The following is a 19,162-nucleotide window of genomic DNA, read 5'->3' as shown; positions in this document are numbered from 1 at the left end:
AACATGTGTATTTTTTTGCTAGGTTCGTCTACCAGGTAGATTCTACAATTTTACTCATAACTCCGAATTCTTGAGCAGAGTAATGAAAGATGGTTGGCTTCCAATTCCATGGCACCATCAAGCAGCAAACAGGACAAGTACAACAAGGTCATTCTTGGCTTCCATTGACAGTAGTAGCAAACTGAGGTAGTAGAAAGGGGCAGTGCAGGATTTATACATGGCATACTTGCATAGTGCAAGGTTAACTAAACATAGGCACAGCTGAGTGCTAACCAGCCTCTTTGCCACCAGCATCATCCAAAATACAGAGATGGTTACTCCCTTGCAAAAGACTCCTTCTGCACTCCGCTACGGTGCACCTTACATGTAGCGCAATAACCTGAAAATGGAGGGCTATATCAGCATTAGGCACCCAAAGGAGAAACTGGAATTCGAAAATCTTGAGGTAAATTTTCAGTTCATCGTCATTCCCAGTGCAAGGATAGAACATGTTTGGTTTAGGCAGAATGACACTTTCACACTTGTTAACACAAAGCCTAGAAGGAACAAAGTAAAGAAGTGCATTGCACAGAGAAAATCGACAGCCTTTTACTCCGTACCTTGTTTAGTACATTACTTCACAAATTTCCTATCATATCTTGCATCAGAAGGAACCTCGGCAATTTGTAGATCCACAGAGGCATGCGTTGAGCTTGCAAGCTTGGGGAAATTTGCCCTTGATGCCAGGAGGTGCCCCTCGTGCACCATAATCATAGGTCAGTTCAGTCATGGGAGGGATATGTTTCATCGCGAAGAACATGATATGCGGGTAACTGTCATCGCCATGGTCATACTGCACAGCTTGCCAGAGGAGATTCGGGGAGCAGCTATGGTTCAGAAAACGAGCTACATTGCCTGCATCTTTTGCACTCATGATGATAGGTAATTGCCTAAAGCTCTCAGCTGTGGCATCTGTACTTTTTTCTTCAAGTAATTCTGCACCCAGATTCCATCTTAGAACCTTATCACCGGGACATGATGTGCGAAAGGTATACTCATGTTCCTCGACATCTGTGTTCATGTTGGTTTCATCGATGACCTCACCGGCATACTCACAAACGAATGTGCCAGCACGGATCGGGTCCCAGGACCGGAGACCCCACCCACGGTCTCCAGTCCAGAAAACCTCAAAGTTCAGCTTAACACCCTTCTGCGCGACCCTGTTTCGACAGTCTTGCGAACAATGACAATCAGAAGAGCACTCATAAAGAATCGGAACATGCTTCACGAGCACTCCAGACGAGCTGTATGGAAGATCGCCACCATTCTGTTTCATACATGAGCAATTAGGGTCACCTGGCAAGCACACACTAGGACACTTGCAGTTTTGCAGTGGCTTCTTCCTACTAAGAGGTCTCAAGTACTTCACTCCAGTAACATATTCAAAGTGGCTCGGCCCCTTTTCATTGTCGACATCGTTGACAACGCACACAGGTTGGTTCTCAATCTCTGATGACAAATCCAGCGTTATGAACCTTCCTCTTGTGACAGGATTTGCTTTCCACTTCTCAGTCATCTTCCAAACTGAAATTCCATCAGGTTGCCCCGGCTCCCTCCTCAGCTTGTACTTGAAAACATTGAAGCCATTCTTCGCCATGTCCATCCAAGAATCTTCGATGCGATAAAGCCCATCATAAATATAAATCTTGCCCGAGTTGCAGAAAGGGTCCTGCACACCGCGCACGACTCTGATCTGATTCTTCCTCTTGGTGCTGTTCATGAGAGCAAGGTTGCCTCTCTCAGGCTTCTGGTCATGCTTCTCCTTGTACCGGCTATTGCCTCCCTGACCAGTGTACACCAAGGTGTCTGTGTCGTCTTCAGCGTTCTCATAACCACCAGATGAGATGATGCTCACAGCCAGAGAAACATCTTTCCCGGCATGCTTCGACGACATGTAGTCGATGCCGGCCATGGACTGCGCATGCAAACCCACGGTGCACATTTCAAACCTGAAGAAGAAAATATCTCCGATTTCAACACCGGGCACAGGACCCATCTTCTTCAGACTATTGATCCTCAGGTTATTCTGCATCATAAGAGCACCAGCCTTCAGGTCGGCGCGCTTGCCAGCATCTTCCTTCTCATCCAACTGCAGCATACGGCGCCGGAGCGAATCGAACATGATCATAGTCGCTTCCACCGACTCCCTTGGGCTGTCTGCCGATGAGGGCCAGCCGGCGAGTTCCTTGCTGAGGCTCCTCCTTATTGGCCTCTGCTTGACGTTGACTGCATTGGAATCTCCAGCCAGCTGAACCTTCTTGGTTGTCCTCTTCAGTGTAGATGTCTTTCTCTTCTTGCAAAAAGGATCGTAATCTTCATCAGATGATTCGTCTTTGCGTCGCGGTTTGCGAAATGCCGCTGAGATTGGTATAGCCTTCAGAGGAACTGAGGACACTGGTGACGGCCGAGCAAATGAAGCTGGTTCTGCTGGCCTAGGCTGTTCTGACGAAGGCATAGGCCGTTCTGACGAAGGGCAGGACCTGAATATTGGTGTGACATAAACTAATGGCGGATCGCCTGATTGAGTTGCTATATCATATCCTGCAGGAGCAGGGAACATCGGCGCCAGTGAGAGCAATGGCTTCATGTCCAAGGGTTGCTCCGTAGTTTCTGCTCCATCTTTGAAGCTCTCCATGCTGTCCAACATGGAAAAACAAATATAACTAACAAAGAATAGAGTCATAGAGATATCAATAAATTCAGAAAACGGTATCAACTTCTGAATTGAAAAGACATGACCACTATATATCCTCTTGTGAAATGCTGAAACAGAAACAGAAAAGTCGCATATTTTGATCAGTAGCTTGTTTGCTGGGTATTGGTAACTCAAAACTTTGGTTGAACAGACTGGAATAAGCAGTTACACGATGGTGGCAGTTTGAATGACATGCTGATTAAACAGTAGGATTTCTCTGAAAGTTCATACACTTAAAACAAGTGTGATACTGATATGTGATATCAATTAATTTCTCACTGAATTTGAAGAGACAGAGCCCCATGGAGCCGTCTAATCAAAGAAACGAAGGCTCCTGTGTGTCCTGCGCCAGATGTCCCGGTTGTCAAACATGCTAGTCCATGAACTACCTCAGCTAGCCATGAGGGGGAGGCACTTATGGTGTTATGGAGTAAGCAAGTGCCCTGATATTTTTTTATCTGAATGATTGTAATAACTTTAATAATCCTCGATAATCAGTAAAAATACCTATATTTACCCTAGAAATACAACAGCATATCAATCTGCATATTCCAAGAATGATACCAACTTCTGAACTGAAAAACAAGACCACTAAATATTACCCTGTGAGATGCAGCAACCAGAAACATGGTAACTAAAAATATGTCCTATTTTTTGGATAACAGGGGCATGCTACCGATTTCATTACGAACCAAAACATCTAAATGCGCAGGCATTGAACCAGTTTCATCGGAGCATCTTAAATCCTTAACCAGCTCTGAGCAACGTTGTACAACTACTCCTAGAACACAAAATTAATGAATATAATCAAGCTCTCCTGCTTTTCCGTTTAAAAAGCATAGATATTTCAGCAACCTACACGGCATGCTCTTCCTCACAGATTGACCAAAAATGCAGGCATCGACAGGAAGCAAAAAAAGAAGAAGAAAACGCATTACGACGTTGAGGAACTCGTCCAGGCAACCAGAAACGAGTGGCCATTTCCCCCAAGGAGACAATCTAAATCCAATCTAAATCAGAAGCTATTTCAAGAAAAATAAAACACCAGAAAAGAAAATCGCAAGAACTGACCTCGAGGATGTCGTCGAAGCACTTCTCTACTGTACTACCTCCTTCTGTCTCTCTGAAGGGTCGTCACAGGTGGGGGAGATAAAACAGGGGGCACTTCACTTGTACTGTTGGAGTCGGTGAGAAGCATACACGTATTACTGCTTGGCAGCCGTGTCACCGATTAAGCTCTGGCTCACGTATTATTACAGTCTGTGCTTGCACTAACCAGTATGGCAGTAACCACCCTTGGATCAGCCTCGAGATCCGAGTCAGATGGAATCAGCTGGAAACGATTTAACAAGTCAACAGTCAACACTGCAAAAAGGTGCTACTCCAAGAGGCTTTCATATTCATAGCGGGGGGGTGGGGGGGGGGGGGGGCATGAGACATAAATACCCCATCATTGTTGGATGATTAATTGCCACTCACATTTAAGCGAAAAAAAATGAGGATTCAGATTTGACCATTCTTCTTGCCAATGTCATCCAAAAGCATGGTATGCTTCACATAATTCAGAGCTAGCAATCTCCGGGCACAAATTTCACCAACCAAAGGACACGGGAAAAAAATTGATAATAATGGCACCGAAATCGAATTTCCTATTCTATTTCTACCAACCATCAGCAATGCTGGGAGTAAATCGCTTTAAAATGTAAGGCCGCAACAACCATGAACCCTAGACCCATGGGCGCTCTTGCTCTTGCTCATGGCCCCTCTCCGCGGCCATTTGCACTAGGCAGGCGACTGACGAGAAATAGAAAAATGTTGGTAAACAGTGAAGAAATTGATCTCCCACGTCGAAGCGAATGACTAGGATGGGGACAGAGAGAAGGCTCGGCCCTGGTCCCTCTAAGGTTTCCCAGCTAGGGTTTCGGGGGGACATGGATGGACACTACCCACCTGATCCGCCTCCGAAAGCGCCAACGAGCGGGGCGGCGCTGGTGGCTGAGAGGCGAAGCGTCCGCACTCGCGCAGCTGCCATTTCCTTCTCCTCCTCCTCCTCCTCTTCTGGTCCCTCCGGCCCCACTTCCCCTCACCTGGTCTGCTAGCGCTGGCGCCTGACGATATGGTAACTGGCTTCTTCTGCCTCTGCGGCAAGGCAAGTACTTGGGGAGGGAAGGGAAGAAGATGTGTGCGCGCAGTGGAGAGGAAGGAGAGGACGGCGCCATGGTCGAGTTCTTTGGACGCGACCCAATTTGTGTACGGGCTTCTTGAGGAGCCCAAGCACGTCGGCCCAGGTTCTATAATTGGGCTTCGCTTTTTATTTTTCCGTCATCTACAAGATCGAAGGGAAAAGTCATCTGCCGTGAGAGGAGGCAGTCCAGTGTAGATGCTCATAAATAGACCTGGATATACTACATGGCCTGGCCCGGCCCGAAGCCTGACATCCTGGGTGGGCTCGGGCTTCATTTTCCCGGCCGAAAGTTTTTGACATGGGATATTTTTTTTTAGAAGAAACAGTGTGTATTTAAATACTTCGTACTGAAAATGATTAATTTGATATTTTTAAATGGTGCCAAGGCTTGATGTTTTGTTGCTAGAGCACAAGTAGCAGCTAAAACTATTGGGTGACATAATTGTGGTCTTTTGAAATACCACATTGAGTTTGGTGGTTAATGAGTTCTCCCGCTTCGATGTTAAGAAACAATGGTTTTGTACGTCGTAATCATGTGTTTAATGATCTACGGTTCTCCGTCGGGGTTGACGATGCATGCATGCAGATCTTTAGTGTGAGTGTGTGGAAGACCGTCGAGATACATGAAATGGAGCTAGAGATGACGACTTGGAGAGATCCTGATGGACTATAGTCTTTGTACCACGTCTCACCGCTCTTTTGATGACGAATCCGTCAATCTCAAGATCAATCTTTGGAGAGATACGGGCACAGCAGAACCCAAGCTTCACGAAGAAAGCGCCGCGCGCGCACAACAATAATAGGACCCCCAACGGGGCGGATAACCACCACCGCCCTGCGCTGGCGCCGAGGCCCACACGTGTCAGTGGCGCTTGCCGCCCCCGCCGCCGAAGCCCACTCCGGCAAGCAAACAAGCAAGCGAAGCGGCCGGTCGGCCTCCGTCAGCGTCATCCGACCGCCGAAGAGGCCGTTCCGTTCTCTTCCCCCCGCACACGCTTCCCTCCGAAGCCCATCCATCCGCGCGCGGGCGGCGGGCGGCTACTTAAGAGCGCGGCCTCCCTGCGTCTCCTCCCACTCTCGCGGAGACGCAGGCGCTGCTCGGTGAGTAATCTGCTAGAAGCTCCATCTTCTTTCTGCTGAATATAGACTTGACATGGATGTCTGTATGATCTGTAGTGCAGAAGCTTTTAAATTTTATTGTACGGCTGAATATGGATATACTGTTTAGTTGGTTGTTAGGTTGTACTCCCTCCGTCACAAAATAAGTGACTTGGATTCGTATAAGTATAGTACTCATGTTGCTTTGGACAACTAGCTAGCAGTTCTCTTTGCATGCAGGCAGTGGCACTCTGTTTCTGTCACTAATGACACTGCAATTTTGTTTTTGTTTTTGAACAAGGTGCTGCAATTTTATAAGCTGAAGGTGTCATGTTCGAGTAGTTTTCACTTACAAATCGACACAGCTGATATGATATACCCTGCTCTTTGATCTGTCCAACAGAGACACTGACTGTTAAGTGTTTAAAGTCGAAGCGAATGGGTCTCGAAGAAGGGGGCCGTTGTACCATCTTCTGCTTGTTGCTGCTGCTCTCCGTGGGCTGCAAATGTTTGGCGTCAGGATCTGAGGTCACCCAGGAGGCAAGCCTCAGCGTTGACGCCTCGCCGCTCCTTGCTCAAAAGATCCCCGACACGCTGTTCGGAATATTTTTTGAGGTGAGAAGACATAAGAAGCCGTTCTTTTTGCAGCTTGTAGTTCCATCTTTTTCTCGTGGCGTATTTAAGGCATCTCAAGTTTCACTGCATTCTCAGAATAACCCATATGTACTAATTATGTTCCATCATGTTCTCACTTCAACTGGATTGCCAAATATATTCTAGGAGATCAACCATGCAGGAGCTGGTGGAATATGGGCAGAACTTGTTAATAATAGAGGTACTTTAATTCCTCATAATTCAATGCACACCCCTTGAGTAAATTTCGTGACATGTGACAACATGCCTATCCAGCCCATTTCATTGGAACATTTAACGAGGGGTTGTATATGCTGACGAAGAAATTATATAGAATTAAATTTCTATATCCTCTGTAGGTGACAATTCCCTGTTATTCCTTTTTAAGCCAACTTTACTTTCCCACAACATCTTCAAGCCAGTTATGATTTCTGAGCATAGATGTAAAACTATAAAAACAAAAGGTTCATCTTACACATATAACCAGAATAAAAATAATAGCTATTCACTCTAGAGATTGACAATTTGATATCCAAGGTTTCGAATAACTTGTTTTTCACATGATTCAGGTTTTGAAGCGGGAGGACCCCATACTCCATCAAACGTTGACCCATGGTCCATCGTTGGAGATGACTCTTCCATATTTGTGGCGACGGATCGTACGTCATGTTTCAGTCGAAACATTGTTGCTTTAAGGATGGAAGTTCTCTGTGACAACTGTCCAGCTGGTGGTGTTGGTATTTACAACCCTGGGTTCTGGGGCATGGTACGAGTTTATGTCGATCACGAGTTGATTGCGCATAGCATACTGCTGTACTATCAGACTTATCATGTCAATTTTCCAGAACATAGAAGATGGGGAGACCTACAATCTAGTTATGCATGTTAAGTCACCAGAAACGACAGAATTGACAGTTTCGCTAACAAGCTCTGATGGATTGCAAATTCTGGCTTCAGCTACCATACAGTCAGTATCACTTTATCTCAAATTTGAACACGATGATGAGTTTATTTGGCTATTACCAATAGATGAAAGAATTGCTCTGCTGCAGAGTTGCTGGCTCATCGAATTGGAAAAAACTGGACCATAAGTTGGTTGCTAAAGGAACAGACAGAACCTCAAGACTTCAGATAACAGCTAACAAGAAGGGAGTTGTATGGTTTGACCAAGTATCACTCATGCCTTCGGATACATACAAGGTAAGTTACACTTTGGTTGTCAATCTCAAGGAAAAAACTATACCAAATATTAATCTTGTTAAACCTTAGGAGTTAGGAACATAAAAGTTATTTTGAATCTTTCTGGTATATGATCATGCCTGTGATGCATGGGTTTATCTGCACTCCCAGGGACACGGTTTTCGCACAGAACTTATATCCATGCTTTTGGAGTTAAAACCCCGGTTCTTGAGATTTCCTGGTTTGTTCCGTGTTTCTCAACGTTTGTGCATATATTATTCAAAATTTCAAACATATCTGGGATGATTGATTAGATTTTCTGCAACTATTGTAGGAGGTTGCTTTGTTGAAGGAGATCGGTTAAGAAATGCATTCAGATGGAGGGATTCTATTGGTCCATGGGAAGAGAGGCCTGGACACTACGGGGATGTTTGGAATTACTGGACGGATGATGGCCTTGGATATTATGAGTTTCTTCAGGTATTACTTGACAATGTTTCTCCCTTTACTTTTTATGTTATCAGCCTTAATCATATGTTTGTGTTGAAACCTAGCTTTCTGAAGACCTGGGTGCTGCCCCAGTTTGGGTGTTCAACAACGGTAATTATTTCTACGTGCTTTATATCTTTGATGACTACTGTTGCCTTAATTTGGAAACTTCTCGCTTGAACATCAGGAATCAGCCACCATGATGAAGTTGAGACCGCTGCTATTGCTCCTTTTGTAAAGGTTTGTTCTGAAGTTTGAGCTCCCAGGTTATCTTTTTTGTAGTGAGGGAAACCCTGCCCAATTTTCAAGGGCAATGCAATGGTGCCGTAGGACATGAGTACATCAATGCCATTTCTAAGAATTTTTTGTTTCTTTTCCTGGGCATATCCAGAGATTACAAACCTTATTGCTCAGTACCTAATGGAAAGATACATATGATGGATGTGGGTCTGCTCGAGTGAACCTAGTAAAAATATTCAGTCTTGCTGATAACATTGAAAGTTTGAAACAGAGATGATGTTGTTCTTAGTTTTTTGCTTTCTTTATTAGCATCGTTCACAATACTTTTCTTGAATTCATTCTCACAGTGTAGCACAAAGTAAATCTCCATTTCTTGATTAGCAATAAACTCAGCAAGAGATTCCCAATATTCTTTCCTTTTCAAGCTTGGATAGTGGTCTTAACTCGTAACTCATAGTCCAGGCTAATTATTTTTGGAACTGTCGTTACCATTTTTGTACAGGATATATTGGACAGTCTAGAATTTGCAAAGGGGAGTGCAGATTCACCATGGGGTTCTGTTAGAGCTGCTATGGGGCATCCTGAACCATTCCCAGTCAAATATGTTGCAATTGGGAATGAAGATTGTGGGAAAACATATTATCGCGGTAAATTTTCATCAATTTTATATTGTATCAACTCCACACTTGAGTCAAAAATCCTTGTGCACGATATTAATATATACAATCAAGCAAAAGGAAGCATAGCAGGACCATGATATATCCATAAAAAAAATAAGTAACGGGGAAAATCAAGAAAAAAAAATACATGTGCTTTTATGGGTGGGTGCGCATGATTTCGGGAAAGTCACAACTGTGCATCTACAAAAATCACACAGAGCTGATAGACGTGCAACATGTATGCTATTCGAATCGTGATCGCCCATACGAGCTAAAATTTTACGTATGATTATTAATCACTCAACTTTCTATCACGAGTTTCTATCCACATTGAAAATTTAGCCCTGGTTTTATGAAATTATGGTTGGACACATGGCACTCGAAGTGAAAATCAACAGCCTATATTTTAAAACGAAGTGACGCAATAAAATACATATGTACTGTGAAAGATAGAGATACCAAGTCAAATTTTTTGATGATGCTCTGTTTTTTCCCTAGAAGTTATTTGCATCTTATAATTATCTCTTTCCACCTTTGGTCATTCTAGTATTTTGTCAGGCCTAATACTCCCTTAAAGTGAGAGTATGCACTCATGATTTGAGTGGTCTGATCATGCAAAGAAAAAAAAAATTGCCGCCGTTGGTCGGAGGATCACCCGCACACGGTGTGTTGCGGACGCCCTTTTTGAGGAGGCTTGGATTCATGATATTTCAGGGCCTCTCAATGCTCAGGGCATGGTGGAGTTCTTCGGCTAGCGGACACCCTTGCCTCTGTGGAGGTTGCTCCGGACAGGGACGATGTGTTCCGCTGGCGTTGGTCGTCCTCTGGTGTCTATTCCGCCAAATCGGCGTTCCTTCACTTCTTCGAGGAACGCCCGACTTCCCCTTGTTGGACTCAGATCTGGCGTTGTTGGACACCGTTGAAGTGTTGGATTTGGGTTTGGCTTGCGTGCGCCAACCGTTGCTGGACGGCGGACCGTCTGGAACGCCGTAGTCTCCCCTGCAATGCGCGCTGCCCTCTTTGCGACCAGGAGCCTGAGACCATGGCTCATCTCCTTGTGGGCTGTGCTTTCTCGAAGACGGTGCTGCATGCGGTCCTGGCCAGGGCTGGGGCCCTTCCTTGCCTCCCCCGTCCCTCCGAGGACCTTGTGGGCTGGCTCTCGGCAGGAGCACGTCGGGCGCCGGGCAGGGTGAAGGCCATTCGCTCCCTCATCAACCTCTCTCTCTGGCGTCTTTGGAAACTCCGGAATGCTTGCATCTTCGAGGGAGCCACGCCGGTTGCCTCTAGCTTGGTCGAGGACATCATTGAGGGGAGGCTACTGGTTGCTAGTTTCTTCTGACAGCTAATGACGATCTAGTTCCTAATGTCCCAAGGTTTAGATATAGTGAAGGTGATTCATTCTGACGCTAATTAGATAATGATATTGTGAATTTGTGTTCTCCTATTTCAGGGGTATTTCAAATATGCCCCCAGCATCTAAGAAACTACAAAGCGATGATCTCCATGCTATTTGTTTTTGTTGATTTTGTATGTAAAGTGGTTCTATCTGATCATAACTCCCTATGGTAGTGCATAGATTATACACCAACTATAGAGAACCACTGGTTACAACTATTTACTGACATAACCTCTTTTTAGATACATGATATTATCTAATTCTGTTGAGCAGGTAACTACCTCAAGTTCTATTATGCTATAAGAGAGGCCTATCCAGACATTCAGATGATTTCGAATTGTGATGGTTCATCCGTACCACTTGACCATCCTGCTGATTTATATGATTTTCATGTACGCTACTTGCTACCTGACATTTATCATGGCTTCTTCCTAGGATAGTCTTATTTTATTTTTTTTGTAGAAAACTTTGCCTTATTTCTTGCCATGTAGAGTCTATCTTTCTGTCTCACTTTTTGTCAACAAGGTCGAGTACTCGAGATTATGCTTTTTTGAGATCTTGATTTTTTTTTGTTCTTGTTAGGTTTATACCGGTTCCAAGGCACTGTTTTCCATGAAGAACACATTTGACAGAACCTCTCGTGGTGGGCCCAAGGTACGCGTCAATTACCATTGCTTCATGGACCTATGAGAAGATGGCTGTGGAACAGCCTTGCAGAGGCTCTTGTTTTCATGACATATATTTTACATAAATTTAGGACCTGCTGATATTTATCATGGCTTCTTCCTAGGATAATCTTCATCTTTAAAGGGTCCTCTGTTTCTTTACAATATACTTGCGTGACGCCTTGTCATAGGCTAGACTTAAAACGGTTCTCTACTTATTATGTGTGTAAGGACAATGGCGAAATATGTTTATCCTAAGGAGGATGGTATAATGGGTGATGTTCTTTACATTTTGTGCAGAATCTCAGGAATTGCATGCTTTATCTTGCTTCTTTATATCAGCAAGGATGCCTTGCGTATTGGCATCACCCCATCGTGGTTAAACACCCACATCTTTCTAATGTGATTTTTATTACAGGCTTTTGTCAGCGAGTATGCTGTTACGGGAAATGATGCAGGCAGAGGAAGTCTTCTCGCTTCATTGGCAGAGGCTGCATTCCTTACTGGACTGGAGAGGAATAGGTAATCTCTCCTTCAAAAGTATTTTGTTTTCTTTGGCACATTTTTGTTTGGTGATTCACACGTGAGTTTTCCTGGATGAAAGTTTGATACTGTATTTGCTCACCAGATCTCCATAACCTCATGGAGTTTTATTCTACTCTACTAGCAACAACGATCAAGTGATGCTTACTTTTCAGTTACCTGACATTTTACTGTTTCCTTGCAGTGATGTTGTTCAGATGGCAAGCTATGCACCGCTCTTCATAAACGATAACGATCGCACGTTAGTTATCAGTCACTGGCTTGACACTTTCTTTAGTTCTCCTGTTTTTAACAAATTAACAATAATCATGTTCCGCTAAAACAATCAGGTGGAACCCAGATGCTATTGTCTTCAACTCCTGGCAGCAATATGGAACTCCCAGTTACTGGATGCAAACGCTTTTCCGTGAATCAAGTGGCGCCATAATCCATCCAATTACAGTCAGTTCTAGCTACTCAGATTCTCTAGCGGCATCTGCAATCACCTGGCATGATAATGAGAACAACTTCCTAAGAGTGAAGGTAAGTACAATTTTTTTGCGACGGAACATGTATGTTGACTTACTCACAAAAAAAGGGTATCTTGATTGAGGATTACAATTTTTTTGTACTGATATTGGAACACATGCATTCGCAGATTGTGAACTTCGGAACGGATGCGGTGAGCCTCAGCATCTCAGCAACTGGGCTCCAGGGCAGCGTCAATGCCCTCGGGTCTACCGCCACTATTCTCACATCCGGCAATGTGATGGATGAGAATTCGTTCAGCAACCCAAACAAGGTATTGCATCATTTCTGCTTGTATTCAGGTCAGGTGCACAATAATGTGCAGGCACGTCACAACCGCAATGTGCTATTGTTCTGGTCAGCTCATCTGAACCCAATGCTTGCCTATGATCATGATGAATAATGCAGGTTGTTCCAGTTAGGATCGCGCTGCGCGATGCCGCGGAGGAGATGGAGGTCATGCTGGCGCCTCACTCTTTCAGTGCTTTCGATCTCGCTCTGTCACAATCCGAGCTTGTGGCGGAGATGTGAAGCGGTACACGGTGTTGGTGAAGATAGGCAAGCACCAGCAAGTGGTGAAGAGTTGTCTGCACGGTGTAGTATACTGTCTAGATGGTGTAATACGAAGGAACTACTATACTAAATAAAGATCACATCAGGCTGTTTGTTTATCTTTCCATTTCATCTTCACGGTTCATTTGCTATCTGCCTGCTAATTTAATAAAAATCACTGTTCGGGATTCTGAAGTGTCAATTTTAATATTTCATTAATCTCAGTCACCTCTTGTACCAACATTGGATGATCATTACTCTCAAAATTAGGCTCATTTAAGCATTCAAAACTCATGAACAAAAATTGTAGCGCAAGTAGGAATAACATTCCAGTTTTTGTCAGATTGCAGTCGATTTTTTCTTCTCTTTTGCTAACTTGTATTCCAATTTGTAGCTGTCAGATCTCGTGAGGAGATTCATGCCGGTTTTGTGTCATTGGAAAAAGAAAAGAGAACTCTTTTGACTAAAACTAAACACCATCCACAAACTCATCTGTCTTGTGAGATTGTGGGCCAAACGTATGTTGATCGCTAAAGAACTCATGAGGGCAGATAGACAACCCCACCAGATACATCTCGATTTGAACAAGCATAAAAGGCAAAGAAAATACAGAGTTCAGTAACCTCGATCCGGTGCAACAATTAGAAGTCAGAAAACCACACTAACTACACCAGTTAGCCAAATAGCCAATGGAATTCACCTCACAGATACAAACAATGTCAACCTCCTTTTGAAAAAGTTGCAAGGGACTCTCCACGCAAAAATAAATAAATCAAAGTTCCGAACCATCTTGAATCCCCATGCATGCTGGGAACCAAAGGAAAGAATTTCAGATTAGCAATTACCATTGCCAACGGAAGCGGTCGAAAAATTCTTCAACCTGAACAGAGAACTGTTCTTACCTCCAAGGGAATTAGTGAGATCGGAGAATCAACGGGTATGTGCAACACCAGCCACTGCTCCAGCACTGCATTGTTGTGTAGTTGGAATCGGTATGAGCAATTAACTAATTTTCGTCACCCACACAAAACTTCAGTCGCTTCCATCTTACCACAGAGAGCAAAGGTCCTTGCTTGAATTTGTTGTGGAAGGCGAATGCAAGCGGCTTGACGCCTTCTCCAGGTCCTCTGATGAATCCACTAGATATGCGCATAGGAATTTCGTCAGACAAGGATTGAGGACAATCTTCATGATCAAGTGCACATGAAAGGAACACGTTGGCAACTTACACTAGCGAGACTGAGATAAGTGGAGACCTCCTCACATCATAGACAGCCACAAGACCATGATATGTTTCATTACCATCTTTGAATGACAATGCCAGACGCTCTCCTGAAGCATCCCATGCTAACTTCTCTATGCCTCGGCTAGACGAAACAGTGAAAGCAAATTAGTGCATGGGAAATGAAGATTATTTTTTTGAAAAGAAATTGTGATGTTTATATTAGTTGGGGAGAGCATGTGTTTTGTAATGATCATATGTTATGTTTCATGGATGCCTTCCAAGCTAATTAAGATGAGAGCAAATTGAACTCCAAAATATATTACTTGAGAAATAAAATTGCCAAGACAACCAAGAATGTGGTTACTTCAAACATCATCAACTATGTTGTTGCATGAGGTGCGCATGGTATAGAATGGTAGTGTGGCAGTTATTACCTAACAATCAGAGAGGAAATTTCTGGAAGTTCCACTGGTAGGAGATGGGCATCTGAAGTTAAGGAACATAGCATTAATGAATAATGATCAGGGTTCAGGCAATGAACAGAATAACATATATTAAACAGAAAAAATGTAGTGACGTGTACATACCTAAAGATGGTGGCTTTGATGAAAAGTGAATTGAGCCTAATGTGGTCGAGTTAGAAAAGGATAACAATGCAACACGACCTTCTGGGTCCCAATTTGCTCCCTAAGAAAACAGAAGTCAGTAAGCATCGTGACTCCACAAAAACAAGAACATTAGAACCACATGCAATCCAGTATACTGTTTTGAAGGACCCAATGGACCCATCATATGTGATACCGGATACACTGGCTGTAAGTGACTATTATGGTGTAGTCTGGACAGGCTCAGATCAAATTAATGCGTTTAGCAAGGCCACTGGTTACAGTTAAAAGAAACACACCAACAAGGCAACAACACATTAACAACCAAAAATAACAAATTCAAAAAACAAATGGTCCATGGTGAGGTTGCCATACTTACAATAGTAAGAAAGCCCAGAAAACAAACAGTTCATTTCAGAATCATGCTAAAGATATTAGCTTTCAAGATAAATCATCTACACCATTACGGACTCAGGGGTAAATCTATACATGTAAAATACCCTTTTCCAACAGATACAAGACAACCTTTTAAGTTTTAAACATACAATTTATATCATGCAGTAAGTTGCTAATTGATTTCACAACTTAGAGAAATTATGCTTCAATATAAAATACTGTGGTAGCAATATAATACTCCCTCCGTCTATCCTTTATTAATTTTTAGAGTAGCGCACCTAGTAAGGTTACTGTTGGTTTTATCTCGCTTATTTGAAAACTACAACAGCTTCAAAAGAACTGTTGGCTATCTTGGCAATTCTGTTTTTCAAAATTCATCAGTAAAGACAAATATGTAAATTTAAATTAATATCTGCCATACACTTTGTACACACAAAAGTTTACGATAGATGTGACTTAAGTTTACAACTATTGATGGCTTTAGACAAATTTCCTGACATATCTCTACATACTTGGCCTCAGCCTCTTGTCATGGTCAATCATTCACGATTTGGGATGTTTCTCAAGGTATATCTGCTTCTTAATTCAGACATCCAATCCTGTCTTGTACAGAACTTGGACTAATATATGTGCATATTTCTTTTGCTGCAGGGTTGGGATCTCCTATAAGGCGCGGATTGAGTAGTATATCATTGGTGCGGTGGTCACCTAGTGGCGATTACTTTTTAACTGCTAAATTGTATGTAATAGATACATGTAATAGAAAGTCACCTAATATGGACGGAGGGAGTATTACACAAATACAATAATGCTGACTGTCGAGTGTTCAAACAGTAGTTATTTAGGGATGAAGATAATACTTACAGTTACATATCCATTAGACGAAGACCAGGGTTCTGATGTCCATGTGTTGGTTTCCCATAAGTGAAAAGTTCCATCGCTAACAAACAAAATTAAATTACATAATTTTTAGAAAAGAATTAGTAATGGTTAATGAAAGAAAGGAATAAATATCCGTACAATTTAGCAGTTAAAAAGTAATCGCCACTAGGTGACCACCGCACCAATGATATACTACTCAATCCGCGCCTTATAGGAGATCCCAACCCTGCAGCAAAAGAAATATGCACATATATTAGTCCAAGTTCTGTAGAAGACAGGATTGGATGTCTGAATTAAGAAGCAGATATACCTTGAGAAACATCCCAAATCGTGAATGATTGACCATTACAAGAGGCTGAGGCCAAGTATGTAGAGATATGTCAAGGAAATTTGTCTAAAGCCATCAATAGTTGTAAACTTAAGTCACATCTATCGTAAACTTTTGTGTGTACAAAGTGTATAGCAGATTAATTTAAATTTACATATTTGTCTTTACTGATGAATTTTGAAAAACAGAATTGCCAAGATAGCCAACAGTTCTTTTGAAGCTGTTGTAGTTTTCAAATAAGCGAGATAAAACTAACAGTAACCTTACTAGGTGCGCTACTCTAAAAATTAATAAAGGATATCTTCCATCAGGCTTCCAACAAAGTGCACTAACTAGCTCAGTAGAAGTGCCACGAAGAACATCCACTAGTACCCATTGACCACGAGAACCTCTAGGGAAGGCACCAAAAGAAGAAGAGGTGACACCAGATTTCACGGATGCAACATTGCCAGGATATGATGCTGACCAGAGGCATATAACTCCCCTGAAGAGAAATTTGTCAACTCACTCAGTAAGTATTTTATGCCACCAATTATTAAGATATGACCAAGAATGTGGCGGCATTTTAATAGTGTTTCATGATCAGGCGATAGTGATGCATAGTACTACATACTTGCAGCCAACTGCAATCATCTTCCCACTATTTGGCCTCCATTCAATAGCTTTAACTTCCTTTTGATGTTCACTTGTTAGAATGCACGATTCTTTACCATCTGTTCAGAAAACCAGCAATTATCTATGGGCTTCAACTAAGTCGATAAACATACTAGTTCATTTAATACTGAAAGAAGCATCAATGAAGTTAGGCGTCTCAGAAGCATCCATCTATTGATATAAGAAAGTCAGCAGATCTCACCTGAATCCTCAAAGTCATGCACCGTGACCTGGTCCTTCCCAGATACAAACGCTAAGCAGTGCTTGTGTGGGTTCCAACTTACTTTCTGGGTATCAAATTCTTCTAGCAGCTTTGGCTGGTAAACCAGAATGCTCTTTGTGAGTATGGTTGTCATTAATGTAAGCAACCGTAACAAAGAAACTATACATCAAACATTAGAAAGCAAACTCATAATGCTTTAAACAAGAATATAAGCTCGAGGGTTCAATTTTTAGACAACTGAATAAAGCTGAAAATGGAGTAAATATGGGTTAGAAAAGCAAGAAAATTACGCTTCCGAATTACGCCTGAGACAGTGACGGTAAGAAGAAAACAAGGTCATGATAAATTTTCAAATTGGAGTGAACTGCACATTGCAATGTAAACATATCCTTGTGGACTCAATACTCTTACCACACTAACGCTTTTCAAACTTCTAGACCAAATTATTCAAGCTGACTAATGAGGCATGAGTAACTTGTTTGAGACAGAGTTAATTAGATATAGATGCATTGGCACTTGACAAGAATAAAAATCCCACGCCACCTTCTTTTTTACACAGAAACAATGGTTAATTGGTTACTTCTTGAGACAACACCTTATGTCGATATGATGCACAGGTAGAGTCTTAGGACCATGCCAGAAGAAAAATAAAATGCAGGGGTTTTCTCTGGACACGACACAGGGCAGACAAAGTGTATTTTCACATAGCTGAAATGCAAAAAATTCAGAGAAACCCACGTCGCAAGAAGGGAAGAGCATCTGCTTGAAGGACTCGGCCATGGTGGACACCAAACTTGTTCTGGCAGCGTCGGGCTCCACCGCGTCCTCGGGAGCAGGAGCCTCATGCCTCGTCAGGAGATCATCCGGCTGGAAAGGAATCGGGCTGAAGATCATCCCCTGAAATAATCACCACGCCGCAGGTAAAATAATTATAGAGTGCTAAAACTCCGAAACAATGCGTCGAAAGGTGAATGAGATCGGTGAGGACGAACTGACGAGGAGATCGCCGTAGGCCTCCTTGGCGCGATCCTCCGACAGGGAGTCCGCCACGACTGCGATTAGAGGGGGAATGAGTCGAGAGTATGCGGCAGAAGGAGCACGCGGGAAGCGGGTTGCGGGTACGTACCGAGGTCGCGGTTGATCTCGCATACCGTGACGCCGCCCGGCGGGGGGAAGCTCGGCATCGTCGCCGCCGACGAGTAGTCCCCTTGCCTAGGGTTGGGGACTTGGGGGGCTCGGCTTCCCAAATCCAAAAGGGGGCTCAAGCTCAACCGCCAGTTGATACACAGAGAAGTCCGCGGCGGCGCGGCGGGGCGAGAAGCGGGGAACGAGAGGCGGCCGGCGGCGGTCGGTCGAGGTTGACGGCGAGGAGGACTTGCTAAACCCTTGGGCCATCTCCTTATGGCGAATGGACGGTGTATATGAGGTTCCACTTCGATCGAACGGCTGGGAGAGTGGGAGGCCACGTTCGAGTTTCCCTCCTGCTTTCAAAGAGTTTGAAACGCGAGGAGATCAACCAGTAGGATTTTGAATTTCTCTAAAAAAAACTAGGATTTTGAATGTATCTAAGGTTTAGACTATAAGAGCAAGCCCAACGTTGGTCAAAACCCGGTGCTAAGAAGGGTCTAAGAACTTGAAGAACCGATCCTTACCATTGCAGCTCTGCTAGCTAAGAAAAAAATTCTTAGACTCGACTTATTTTTTTGCGTCGACTCTAGAAAAGCGTTGACAACTATGGAGCCCAAGGAAGGGGAGAAGCCACTGCTGCTTCTGTTGAAGAAGGCCTGATCCTCGCCGCCGTCGGAGGGTTCTCCAAATCACGCGTCGCTGGAGAGAAGCCGCGCGCCACCACTGGAGAATTCTTCAAATCACGCGGTTGAAGATGACGAGTAGAGGGCAGCGGCCGCAGTGTGGTCCTCTCCCTCCCTCCTTCTTTGTACTTCCTGCCTCCTTCGCGTCCCAACGAGAG

At 43.5% G+C, this 19,162-nt stretch overlaps 3 protein-coding genes across 5 annotated transcripts; 1 reads left to right on the top strand and 2 right to left on the bottom strand.

Annotated features, from left to right (window-relative positions):
• Positions 1-107: 107 nt before the first annotated feature.
• Positions 108-12,113, bottom strand: LOC100825241 (histone-lysine N-methyltransferase, H3 lysine-9 specific SUVH1). Of its 2 annotated transcripts, none has more exons than XM_024463540.1 (4): positions 11,981-12,113; positions 3,806-4,067; positions 600-2,675; positions 108-379 (listed from the first exon to the last, which is right to left on the bottom strand). In XM_024463540.1, the coding sequence occupies exon 3, from the start codon at positions 2,672-2,674 to the stop codon at positions 644-646; it is 2,031 nt and encodes a 676-aa protein (XP_024319308.1). In that variant the 5' UTR covers position 2,675; positions 3,806-4,067; positions 11,981-12,113; the 3' UTR covers positions 108-379; positions 600-643. The 2 variants fall into 2 exon arrangements, with proteins under 2 accessions (XP_024319308.1, XP_003577097.1); XM_003577049.4 differs by lacking the exon at positions 11,981-12,113 and adding an exon at positions 4,685-4,706.
• On the top strand, positions 5,694-13,082 carry LOC100843109 (alpha-L-arabinofuranosidase 1). 2 transcript variants are annotated; one of them, XM_003578936.4, is made up of 18 exons: positions 5,694-6,020; positions 6,421-6,632; positions 6,798-6,852; positions 7,220-7,416; positions 7,496-7,617; positions 7,703-7,850; positions 8,001-8,070; positions 8,164-8,309; positions 8,384-8,429; positions 8,506-8,558; positions 9,061-9,205; positions 10,887-11,005; positions 11,196-11,267; positions 11,697-11,800; positions 12,006-12,062; positions 12,151-12,343; positions 12,459-12,602; positions 12,737-13,082. In XM_003578936.4, exons 2-18 carry the CDS (start codon positions 6,456-6,458, stop codon positions 12,857-12,859), a joined length of 1,971 nt encoding a protein of 656 aa, XP_003578984.1. In that variant the 5' UTR covers positions 5,694-6,020; positions 6,421-6,455; the 3' UTR covers positions 12,860-13,082. The 2 variants fall into 2 exon arrangements, with proteins under 2 accessions (XP_003578984.1, XP_024319309.1); XM_024463541.1 differs by lacking the exon at positions 5,694-6,020 and having other exon boundaries at positions 6,409-6,632.
• A 262-nt stretch (positions 13,083-13,344) lies between these two features.
• LOC100842806 (aladin) lies at positions 13,345-18,594 on the bottom strand. The gene is made up of 15 exons (XM_003578935.4): positions 18,320-18,594; positions 18,190-18,245; positions 17,932-18,090; positions 17,173-17,287; positions 16,930-17,029; positions 16,618-16,800; positions 16,299-16,357; positions 16,127-16,214; positions 15,971-16,046; positions 14,693-14,792; positions 14,540-14,591; positions 14,110-14,247; positions 13,932-14,019; positions 13,783-13,847; positions 13,345-13,687 (listed from the first exon to the last, which is right to left on the bottom strand). The coding sequence occupies exons 1-14, from the start codon at positions 18,375-18,377 to the stop codon at positions 13,794-13,796; spliced, it is 1,326 nt and encodes a 441-aa protein (XP_003578983.1). The 5' UTR covers positions 18,378-18,594; the 3' UTR covers positions 13,345-13,687; positions 13,783-13,793.
• Between the last annotated feature and the right edge of the window lie 568 nt (positions 18,595-19,162).

The sequence above is a fragment of the Brachypodium distachyon genome, chromosome 4 (genome assembly GCF_000005505.3).
Source record: "Brachypodium distachyon strain Bd21 chromosome 4, Brachypodium_distachyon_v3.0, whole genome shotgun sequence".
Taxonomy (NCBI): Eukaryota; Viridiplantae; Streptophyta; class Magnoliopsida; order Poales; family Poaceae; genus Brachypodium; species Brachypodium distachyon.
This window is presented reverse-complemented; position numbering and strand designations above follow the sequence as displayed.